Below are 12,015 nucleotides of genomic sequence, written 5' to 3'. Positions count from 1 at the left end.
TTTTGGAAAAGATTTGCTCTACAGTAAAAGTACAGCAGCTGCTTAATGTCAAATTCCCCTGCTGAGCAGACAGATGGTTGGTGCACTCCTCGGGTATTTTTCTTGGTTGTGTCTACTTTTCAGCGATGGCCCCATGCACAGCACGTTGGAGGAGAGCAATGATATCATCATTTATGCAAGGTTTCTGATGCAAGGAATGGTTGGGATTCAGGTCAGAAGCTTTGGTTCTATCCTCAGGGATGCTTCATAAAGACTTTCTTCATCCATGACATTTGACTGGACCAGTAAATAGCATGTCACCTGATTGAAACAAAACAAGAAGAATCCTATGAGGACTTGGTGATTTTGAAATGAACGTTGTTGGTCATAGCAGTTGACAAGCATGCAAATGAAATCTTTCTATAGTCCACAACCTGACCAGAGTAAAGTTCTGAATTGTAATTTGATTATAGTTGAAGACATACATGTCCAATTTACAGCCTGAGACCCAATTTCATTGTCGACCTGAGAAATCTAAAAGGTAGCCCAATATTGTTGCCTCTTCAGTTGAAAACCACACTTACTGAGGTATCTAGGTATCTGGAGTTTACTTTCCACCATTTTTTTTTAGATGTGGATGTCATCGGCAAGGCATTAAGAGTCAACCATGTTGCATGGGACTGGAGTAACATCTAGGCCAGACTGAGAAGGGTGACAGGTATCCTTCCCTGAGGGACATCAGTGAAACATTTGGGTTTTTAACAACAGTCATGAGGGATGAGGGATTTTAACCACAAGATTAGGTTGGACAGCTGGGGTTGTTCTCCTCGGAGCAAAAGAGATTGAGGGGTAATTTGATAGAAGTTTACAAGATTATGGCAGGTTTAGATAAGGTAGACAAAGAAGAGCTGTTCCCATTAACCGATGGTACAAGGTCTAGGGGACACAGATTTAAGGTTTTGGTCAAGAGGTGCAGAGGATAGTGTGAGGAAGAAATTTTTGTGCAGCAAGTGGTAATAACCTGGAACTTGCTGCCTATGAGGATGGTGGAAATGGAGACAATTAATGATTTCAAAATGAAATTGAATGGGCACTTGAGGGAAATAAACTTGCAGGGTTATTGCGACAGAGTGGGGGAATAGTTCTGACTGGAATGCTCTACAGAGAGGCAGCATGATCTTGATGGGCTGAATGGCCTCCTTCAGTGCTGTAATGACTCTGACTCCAGCAGCTTCTCAGCCATTGTGCCACCCCACAAATTAGCAGATTTTAAAAATTCTTTCTTGTGATGTGGGCATTGCTGGCCAGGCCAGCATTTATTGCCCATCCCCAATTGCCCTCGAGAAGGTGGTGGCGAGCTGCCTTCTTGAATTATTGCACTCCATGTAGTATAGGTATACCCACAGTGCTGTTTGCAAGGGAGTTCCAGGATTTTGACCAAGTGACAGTAAAGGAATGGCAATACAGTTCCAAGTTAGCGTATTGAATTCAAACTCCCATCTTAGAATTATAGGATTTGAACTCATGACCTCTTGTTTGCTAGTCCAGTATCCTAACCATGTATGCAACTCCCTATCCTTCATCACTACCTTTTCCACTCAGAATCTCATGTACTTGGTTACTGGGGCTGCTCTGTCTCTTAAATAAAAACAGAATTACCTGGAAAAACTCAGCAGGTCTGGCAGCATCGGCGGAGAAGAAAAGAGTTGACGTTTCGAGTCCTCATGACCTGCTGAGTTTTTCCAGGTAATTCTGTTTTTGTTTTGGATTTCCAGCATCTGCAGTTTTTTTGTTTTTATCTCTGTGTCTTAAATGTTGGTTGCAGAGTGGTCAGAAGTTCCACTGAAACAAAAGCTTTGTAGCCATTTAAAAAAAAAGTTTCCATCCATGTTCATTCTGGTGGGACCTAGCAGCAATTTAGCAGAGTTAGGGGAAGCAGTATCAGACAGTTTTATATCTCTTGTGTGAAGGTTTATTCTTTAAAGAAAGATAACTACCATTTCACTTCTCTTCCTCCAATCATCTCCCTCCCCCTTTCCCAGACTGATTATTTCAGATTTCATGCAGTGGTCATTGTGCAGAGCTGTCCCACCATTTCCCTCTCACAAGACACTAAACTGTGGTACAACAGAAAGAAGTTCAGCACATTGTTTAAAACATTTTATTTTGTTAATTTGGGATGATAGGATTGCATCTCCCCAAGGAAATGCCGTGATAAAGAAATGCAGGATGTGGATTCACATCCAGGATGCTCAATGTAACAAGTTCCAGAGTTGGATCTGCTATCAGTCCGAAGGGCTATGCAGAGGTCAAAGGATAATCAATCCTCCACCTCCCAACCCCCACAGAATCTGAGGAAAATATCTCAGAATGCAAGTGCTTCCTAGCCCTGGGCTTGAAAACAGTTCCCTTGAAAAAAGAACAGGATAAGGGAAATGAGGAAATGGAGAATAATGTTTTAAAAATGTTGCAGGCCCAGCAGGTTTATTGGGTAATTCAGGGTTGTGACCATCCATATATTGTGATTCATAAACTCTCCACCATTTTGCAATTTCCTGCTTTAGGATTCCTTTATCCACATTCATCTCCTTAGTCGACAGTGTGCCCAGGCCAACTCTTTCCAGATCCTAAAATAAAAGAAAATACTGCGGATGCTAGAAATCTGAAATCAAAACAGAACATGTTGGGAAGACACAGTATGTCTGACAGCACCTGTGTAGAGAGAAACAGAGTTAACGTTTCGCGTCCCTACAACTTCTTCTGAACTCTGAACGTTAACTCTTTTTCTCTCGCCACAAATGCTGAGTTTTTCTGCACCTTCTGTTTTTATTTCTTTCCAGGCTCCCCTTAATTTAAAAAAAGTTCTCAGGATGCGGGCATCGCTGGTAAGGCCAGCAGTAATTGCCATCTCTAGTTGCCCCTTGAGAACGTAGTAGTGAGCCACCTTCTTGAATTGCTGTCGCACATGTAGTGAAGGAACACCTACAGTGCTGTATCAGGAGAAAGTCCCAGGATCTTGACCCAGAGACCATGAGGGGTATATGTCCAAGTTTGGATTGTGTGTGAACTCAGAGGGAAAGCACTGGTTTAGTTGTGAAAGCAGTCTGCGTACCCATCCTTCCTGCAGCAGATGGTGAGGTCAGAAAGACCTGAAAAATGGGAGATAATTTGGCAGGAAATGAGTTTAAAATAAAATCTAAAAATTGGATAAAAATAAATATGTGTATTAAAAGGCTATTGCTCAAATAGTGAGGGAGTGCTGTGCTGTCAGAGCTATCATTCTTTGAACAAGATGTTAAACCAAGGTTGCAGTTGCTGCTGAATTGATGTTAAGGATTTCATGATGTTATTCAAGCTTAGAGCAGGGAGTTCTACTGGTGTCCTGGGCCGCATTCTTCCTTCAAACAGCTCCATCAGAAACTATGTCCATACTGTCTACTCAGGAAAAGATATTGCAAAACCTTTCAAATTACACAGAACTTAAAATGAACCAACCTTGGTTTGTTGCTCTATCTTATAGGCAGTCTGCTGGAATTGTCTGATTTCTCGAATTATGTGAGATATCTGTTAATGTAAATACAGCATGAAAACAGGATTAGCAATCTATTGCATTGATGGAGCTTTCCAGCCAATAGTCAAAGACAGATATAGTTGAACAAACACATCAGTGTAAGTCTATTTTAACGTTCTTGTATAAAATAACATAGGCACATGAGAAAGGGCCATTTGGTTGCCCTTTATTTTATCCCCATATAAGAGTTGTCTTTATTGTCCTTTACCTAGTTTTTACTGCCCAGTTGAGTTAAAAATTTGATTGTGGATCTGTATGATGTTCTATTTGTGAATCAACTGCTCTTGGCCTCAAGTATCTACTCCCTGTGTGCTTGGAGGTTCCTCAGCTTCTAACTACTTTCCCTGCTCCTTGAAATCTCTGTGTAACTTATAAAGCTCACATCATGTAGAACAGTTCATTCCCCAATTCAGTTCCATAATGCAAAATTCAACTGACACACACATAAATTTCTACATTGTACAGAATTCCATTGGAATTATGCTCTTTCATTCCTATTGTATAAAACTTCTGATCCATATTTAACACTGTCCAACAATCTAATAATTAATGCTCGATATAGGAGCTGGTCATGTACAAAAGTTCCTAGGTCTGATAAAAGCAGGCAATGCACAGGTTAAAATACCTCAGGTTTAAATAAAAGCTTTCCATAAATTTCCATATCTGCAGCTCTTAATCAATACAAAAGAATGGATAGATGTCCATCAACATTTATATACAGTTTGATAGACCCAGTCAGTATCAGCAGCAATAGAGTTACATCAGGGATTAACTAGGCAAGAGGAGGGAAATACAGTATTCCAATATCCTGATCAAGACCATTATTGAAGGACCATGTACTGCTGGAATTGATTATTCTATCAGGTGAGGACAAGATCAGGCTTTAGTGCGATGCCCTAAATTGTCAAATAGCCTCGACCACACACTGACCTGTATCACATAGGAAGATTGCCCATCTGGGATGAGGTATCAGAGGATAGTTAGTACCCACCAGAATCTATGCCTTTAGGAGAGGAGAGTATAACTGGTGGCAGATACAGTGCACCCATTTTGTGTCACCTCCTGAATTAAATTTCTCTCCTGCTATCTCATGGAAATAAAAGTTTTGAAGAATCTGAGAACAGATGTTTTGTGGTGTTCTTGGGTGAGTGGCCATGCCCTGGATCTACATGATAAATCAGACTATGTCCTACCACTTCTCTGTAAGTAAGGCACATCTCAAACTTTCTGTCAGAGAATGGTATGTGGCAGAGGAGGAAAAGTGGTTAAACAAAGAGAAAAGGGACAAATCCAATCTCTATGTACCTACCATTCTCATCTTGGAGAAATTGACTAATCCATCTTCAGTATAATTTGGTGTTCCCTCCTCAATGAATGCCAGGTCTGTTAGGTACATCCCCAAATAAGGAACACACGGAGGGTCACAACTTCAGGCAACAAAAAGAAAGAAGTTACTCGGTAAATATTAAACTTGACATCTTATACATCAGAGCTGGGAATGTGCATCCAGTATCTGCTGCTGGATCAGCAGAGCTGGTGGGTGGGCAATGGGTTGGAGAACTCTTACACTCTGCACAATACTTGTGCTTGTGAACCACCTTGGAGTGATATTCAAATGACAGAAATATGTCCCAACACTTTAGAAAGGATGTCCAGATCCTGGTTAGGGTGCAAAGGAGATTTAACTACAATTGTACCAGAGAAGAGGGACTTCAGTTATTTGGAGAGATTGGAGAAACTGGGATTATTCCCCTTAGAGCAGAGTAGGTTGTGAGGAGATATAATTGAGATGTTCAAAATTATGAAGGGTTTCAATAGCTAAATAAGGAGAAATTGTTTCCTTTGGCAGAAGGATCGATAAGCAGATGACAGATTTAGGATGGTTGGCCAATGAACCAGTGTGGAGATGAAAGCATTATTTTATGCAATGAGTTGTTATGATCTGGAATGCACTGTTTGAAAAGGTGACAGAAGCAGATTAAATGGTGAATTTCAAAAGGCCATGGATAATTACTTAAAAATGAAAAAAAAATTGCAGGACTTTTAGGAAATGTTAGAGAAATGTGGAAAACTGGGTAGCTCTTTCAAAAAACCAGCACAGACATGATGGGCTGAATGGCCTCCTTCTGTGCTGTATGGCTGTAATTTTATGGATGAAGTTGAAGGGTTGAATGTTCTTCTTCATCTAAACCAACCTTGTGAAAAGATCAGGTAGGTGAGCTATTCTGGAGATGCACCCCAGTACAGTTAAACCCAAAATTGTGTGTTGAAGGTGGGCAGGAGTTTTGGCATATGGCAGATCTGACTTTGGCAGTAATCATTTAGCATGAGACTTTGGCCAATGCCAAAACAAGACATGGCAGAAGCCATGATCTTTGCTGGCTGTGTTGCTTACTGTTACTGCTCAGTCCTGTTCCCCAGATTCAATGGGTAGAATTGTTGTGCATAAATGACAGAATCAAATTCAGAATCAAATCCAAGAAGCTTTAAACCATCCAGGACAAAGCAGCCCGCTTTATTGGCACCACATCTACAAACATTCACTCCCCCACCATCGATTCACAGTAGCAGCAGTCTGTACCATCTACAAGATACACTGTAGGAATTCACCAAGGCTCGTTCGGCAGCACCTTCCAAACCCACTATCGCTACCATCTAGAAGGACAAGAGCAGTAGATAAATGGGAACACCACCACCTGGAAGTTCCCCTTCAAGTCACTCACCATCCTGACGTGGAAATATATTGCTGTTCTTTCACTGTCGCTGGGTCAAATCCTGGAACTCCCTTCCTAACAGCACTATGGATGTACCTACACCACGTGGACTACAGCGATTCAAGAAGGCAACTTACCACCACCTTCTCAAGGGCAACTAGGGATGGGCAAAATATGCTAGCCCAGCCAGCGATGTCCACATTCCGTGAATGAATAATAAAAAAAAATTGGCCACCTGTTATCCTCCCAATCTGATAGTCAATCCCATTGCCTGCAATATCAGGGGTGGCATGTAACAGACAACCCAAGAGTTGGCACCCGTTTAACACAACTGTCCAAGACTGATTTCTATTCCTGTGGTTCTATGCAGCATCTGCTTGAGGAAATTGAAACATACTTTTTCAAAGCCTCCCGGAGGTTTTTGAATCGTCCTTCAGAAGACACCAGTTTTTGCAACTTGTCGATTAATGCCTTTGTCTGAAGCAAAAGAGAGAGAGCAAGAGAAGTGAGTTGAGTACAGACCAACTCCACCTGAAGGAGGCTGAAAAAAAAATCCAATAATAGCTGCCTTTCACACCCACCTGTTTTGATACTTTCAGCCATGTCTTCTTCAACCGGAAGATCGCACTACGATTCAACGCTGAGGTTATCACCAGCACAGCGTTGTAATTGTGTAGACACTTGCAGATGTCTGCCACCGCCACCCATTTCTCAATGGCTGCCGTTCTAATGTTAATATCATCACTCTTCAAAATCTCCGAAGCTATTAAGTTGCTGATCTGAGAGGGACAGATAGAAATTGTAACTTCATCATCCAACTATTGCGTCCAATTCCAGACATCACACTTTAGAAAGGAAGTCAAGGTTTTGGAGAGGGTGCAAAGGATATTTACTAGAAACAATCAACATCCTGGGGGTTCCCATTGACCAGAAACTGAACTGGACTAGCCATATAAATACTGTGGCTACAAGAGTAGGTCAGAGGCTAGGAATCTTGCAGCGAGTAACTCACCTCCTGACTCCCCAAAGCCTGTCCACCATCTACAAGGCACAAGTCAGGAGTGTAATGGAATAAACTCCACTTGCCTGGATGAGTGCAGCTCCAACAACACTCAAGAAGCTTGACACCATCCAGGACAAAGCTACCCACTTGATTGGCACCCCATCCACAAACATTCACTCCTTCCGCCACCGATGCACCTTGGCAGCAGTGTGTACCATCTACAAGATGCACTGCAGCAACTCACCAAACCTCCTTAGACAGCACCTTCCAAACCCATGACCACTACTATCTAGAAGGACAAGGGCAGCAGACACAAGGGAACACCACCACCTGGAAGTTCCCTTCCAAGCCACTAACCATCCTGGCTTGGAAATACATCGCTGTTCCTTCTCTGTCATTGGGTCAAAATCCAGAAACTCCCTCCGTAGCACCATTGTAGGTGTACCTACACCACAGGGACTGCAGTGGTTCAAGAAGGCAGCTCACCACCACCTTCTCAAGGGCAATAAGGTATGAGAAATAAATGCTGGCTAGCCAGCGACACCCACATCCCATGAATGAATTTTAAAAATGTACTGGTGTCGAGGGCCCCCAGTTATGTGGAGAGACTGGAGAAGCTGGAATTGTTTGCCACAGAGCAAGAAGGTTAGGACAAGATTAAGTAGAGATGTTCAAAATGATGAGGGGTTTTGATTGAGTAGATAGGAAGAAACAGTTTTCAGTGGCAGGAAGACCGGTGACCAGAGGACCCAGATTTAACATAATTGGCAATAAGAACCAGAGGGGAGGTGAGGAAAATATTTTATTCACCAAGTTGCTATGCTCAGGAATACAATGCCTGAAAGGGTGGTGGAGGTTGATTGCAAAAGGGAACTGGATAAATACTTGTAAAGGAGAAATTTGTAGGACTGTGGGAAAGCCTGGAAGGTGTGGGATGAATTGGATGGCTTTTTTGAAGAGTTGCGCAGGCAGGTTGGGCCAAATGGTCCCCTTCTATACTGTAAGATTCTGTAATCCTATGAAGTAGTATGTTATCCCGTTCCTACCTCATGTGGCTGAGCATTCCAATGGAAAACAGTTGGAACTCCAAAACCTTCAGGATTGCTCAGAAGGAGGAAGATTGTAAAAACAAGGAGGAGAGCAGGTTGAAGAGCAGAACTCACTGTTGAATATACGATACTGGTAGTAAGAGACTATCCAATGCTGGGGATTGGGAATTCGTACAGGTCAGTGGATGTAAAATGGATACTGGACAGACCAATTTGGCAACAGGATGACCTGTCTCACTATCTCTACAGGCTCTTGCTCCATTGCTAAACTCTTGAGGCCTATATCACCCTAGTGGATGCTTGAATTCAGTCCCCTTGAAATCCCCTTGAATTAATACATTAAAGGGCCAAACCACTTTTGAGAACCCTTTTCTGGAATCTTCTTAAAACCTGCCATGCCCAGGAGTCTTCATCACCCTCCTAGTGGCTCCGAAATCAAACTCTTCCTATGGAGCCAGGAAGAGCAAGAGTGGTCCCTGGCTCACAATCAACCCCCCACCCCCACTATCATCCTCCCGATAAAAGGCCAAAATCTGACCTTATATATTTGATTTTACTTTAATTTGGTTAATGTCTGTGTCAAAATAGCCAACAAAACAAAGAGACACATATTATGCACCCAGCACATCAAGTGGTTGATTTTCACATGCGGTGTACATTAGGCGGATGGTGGGTTTAGTGTTCAGTCACAGTTGGAATGGTACTGACAGATCCAAGCTGATACCCAGAGACTTCTTTTATGAGAGTGGAGGATCATAGATAAGGCACATTATTGGAAAGTGATGTTAAAGGTGTGACACATAATGGATTTAGAAACCCTTACTTGTCGGCTATTGTGGAAACAGGAGTAGGCCATTCAATCCCTCAAGCCAGCTCCGCCATTCATGGCCGATCTGTACCTCAAATCTACTTACCAGCTTTTGATTCATGTACCCTACCCAACAAAAATCCATCCACCTCAGTCTTGTAAATTGCAATAAAGACTGAGGATACTTTGATAAAATTAAAATACTGCGGATGCTGGAAATCTGAAACAAAAACAAAAATAGCTGGAGAAACTCAGCAGGTCTGACAGCATCTGTGGAGAGGAACACAGTTAATGTTTCGAGTCCGTATGACTCTTCATTAGTTCTGATGAAGAGTCATACGGACTTGAAACATTAACTGTGTTCCTCTCCGCAGATGCCGTCAGACTTGCTGAGTTTTTCCGGCTATTTTTGTTTTCGTTGCTGAGGATACTTTAGTTGGTGAACAAACACAACAACAACTTCTATTTAGATAGTGTCTTTAGTCCAATAAAGTGCCCCAAGATACTCCACAGTGGCATTATAACACAAAATATGACGCAGAACAACATAGGAAATATTAAGACAGGTGACCATAAGCTTGGTCAAAGAGGACAGTTTTAAAGAGCACCTTAAAGGAGGAAAGTGAAGTAAAGAGTTAGAGAGGTTTAGGGAGGATACCCCAGAATCCAGGGTCTTGACAGCTGAAGGCATGGCCACCAAGGATGGAGTGATTAAAATTGGGAATGCTTAAGAGACTGGAATGGGAGGGGCACAAATACCTTGTAGGGTTGTTGGGCTGGAGGAGAATACACGAACTTCACGGTTCCTTGTGTTAATGGTATATTAATTGTATTATTAGGGTTAGAGGTGGAGGGCATTGATTGATTAAAGATCTTGAGCATATATAAAGAGAGACTTTTAGCAGGTCCAGGCAGCGGGCTGTCGAGGGGGTCATTTGGCCCAGCTGTCTGTGCCTCTTTCATGCCTATGTTTGCACCTGGGTGTCCCTGGAGATGGAACATGTGAACTTGAGGCCTTCTGCTCAAAAAAGTATAAAGAGAGACTACTAGGATAATCAGGCCCAGATTTTCACCACTATTTCATGGCAAAAATGGCAGCTGAGCCCAGAAATCCTAAGACCTGCCCCTGAATATGGCATTTTCTATTTTCGCAGGGGACAGTGACACAGTCTCAGAATAAGAAGTAGGACATTTAGGACCGAGATGAGGAGGAATTTCTTCTTCAGAATTTCTCCAATCTTTGGAATTCTCTACCCCAAAGGGCTGTGGAGGCTCAGCCACTGAGCATGTTCAAAGCAGAGGTCGATAGATTTCTGCATACCGATGACATCTGTTACTAAACTATCATTTTTTTCATAATAGTATTATGGGATATTGTAAGGTAGGTTTATGGTTGTGAATGTGGATAGTTTTGTCTGTGTGGCTGATTTAACTGAATTAGAGTCAGATAGACTGCAAGGTTGAAATTATCAAAAATTAGGTGGAAAGCAGACTTTTGAAGCAGAGATGGACAAGTGAGGCTGAGATAAAATGTGAATGAAATTTTCATTTTTAGATAAGTGAAGGGGTTGTTTGATCTTCAAAGGGATGTCAACTCCCAGAGCACCGGCAGGGTGTCTGAGTAAACAACAACCATTAGCAATAAAGAAGGAACTGACTGTGAATATCTGGGATAGGAGAACATGTCTGTGAATATCCAGAGAGGAGAATGTGTCTGTGAATGTCCAGAGAGGGTAATGTGTCTGTGAATATCCAGAATAGGGGAATGTGTCCGCGAATGTCCAGAGAGAGGAATGTGTCCCTGAATATCCAGAATAGGGGAATGTGTCTGTGACTATCCAGAGAGGGGAATGTGTCTGTGAATATCCAGAATAGGGGAATGTGTCTGTGAATATTCAGAGAGGGGAATGTGTCTGTGAATATCCAGAATAGGGGAATGTCTCCGTGAATATCCAGAATAGAGGAATGTGTCTGTGAATATCCAGAATAGGGGAATGTGTCTGTGAATATCCAGAGAGGGGGGAACATGTCCATAAAAATCTGAGATATAGGAATGTGTCCGTGGAGATGGAGACCCTATGCCTGGTACTGTTATCATTTACAAATCCCCTGCTGGTGCAGTTAGTCCAGGTCACAGCACCTGACCCTCATCTCACGACAATTGTTTTGAGCTGTGTGTATATTTACAAAGAGAAATAGTCAGGGTATTGTCCAAACAGATCAGCCGGCAGTAACAAGCAGTTTAAGTTCTGCAGTTCTTCATGCACTTGCCTGTTTCCCAGAAATGGCTCAATCCTGCTTAAGAAGATGATGAATATTCAGCCAATTGGAGAACTCTGTGTTGCTGGGTGTTCTGCTGTCAGCTCACACTAACCAATCAATGCTGCTGAAACTGTAAGACTCTTGTTGGATTGAAGCTCTGTGTTGTTACATCTCCTCACTCTCTCCTGAAGACTGTTCCCATGACCACATGTACAACCTCCCACAGTTTGCCAGAGCTACAACAATTTATTGACCTTGAAGCTTTGGAGTCTTTGCTTGTCTTGAAGATATGGGGGTCACTGGGGACTAACTTAAGCCATAATTTCTCATGAAGAAGTCATTGGGCGATTTCAATTTGCCACAATGTTTGCCAATGTTGGGCACTATAGAAAGCCACAATCCTCTCATGCCAGATGCAACTTTATACAAGATTGTCAGTGGAAATACATCATTGCAAGTGGTCTAACCAACACCTTTTACCAGATTCCATTAGCACCTTCCATGTAGTACTGTGGAGTGCTGGCACCTTACAAAGCTGGTCATGTGTACCCTGGATCTGCTGTGGGCGTACCTGAACCAGAAACTGACCTCGAAGAATTGACATGTCGTGTCCCCGGTGACCTTCCAGT

At 42.4% G+C, this 12,015-nt stretch overlaps 1 protein-coding gene across 1 annotated transcript in view; it reads right to left on the bottom strand.

Annotated features, from left to right (window-relative positions):
- Positions 1–207: 207 nt before the first annotated feature.
- The window catches only part of rasgrf1 (Ras protein specific guanine nucleotide releasing factor 1), a 106,560-nt gene continuing 94,752 nt past the window's right edge, over positions 208–12,015 (bottom strand). Inside the window, exons 23-27 of the mRNA XM_041175145.1 lie at positions 6,846–7,043; positions 6,662–6,741; positions 4,860–4,977; positions 3,475–3,543; positions 208–300 (exon numbers count right to left, since the gene is read on the bottom strand). Of these exons, the coding sequence (XP_041031079.1) occupies positions 208–300; positions 3,475–3,543; positions 4,860–4,977; positions 6,662–6,741; positions 6,846–7,043 (558 nt within the window). The remainder of the gene's footprint in view (positions 301–3,474; positions 3,544–4,859; positions 4,978–6,661; positions 6,742–6,845; positions 7,044–12,015) is intronic.

The sequence above is a fragment of the Carcharodon carcharias genome, chromosome 26 (genome assembly GCF_017639515.1).
Source record: "Carcharodon carcharias isolate sCarCar2 chromosome 26, sCarCar2.pri, whole genome shotgun sequence".
Classification (NCBI taxonomy): domain Eukaryota; kingdom Metazoa; phylum Chordata; class Chondrichthyes; order Lamniformes; family Lamnidae; genus Carcharodon; species Carcharodon carcharias.
This window is presented reverse-complemented; position numbering and strand designations above follow the sequence as displayed.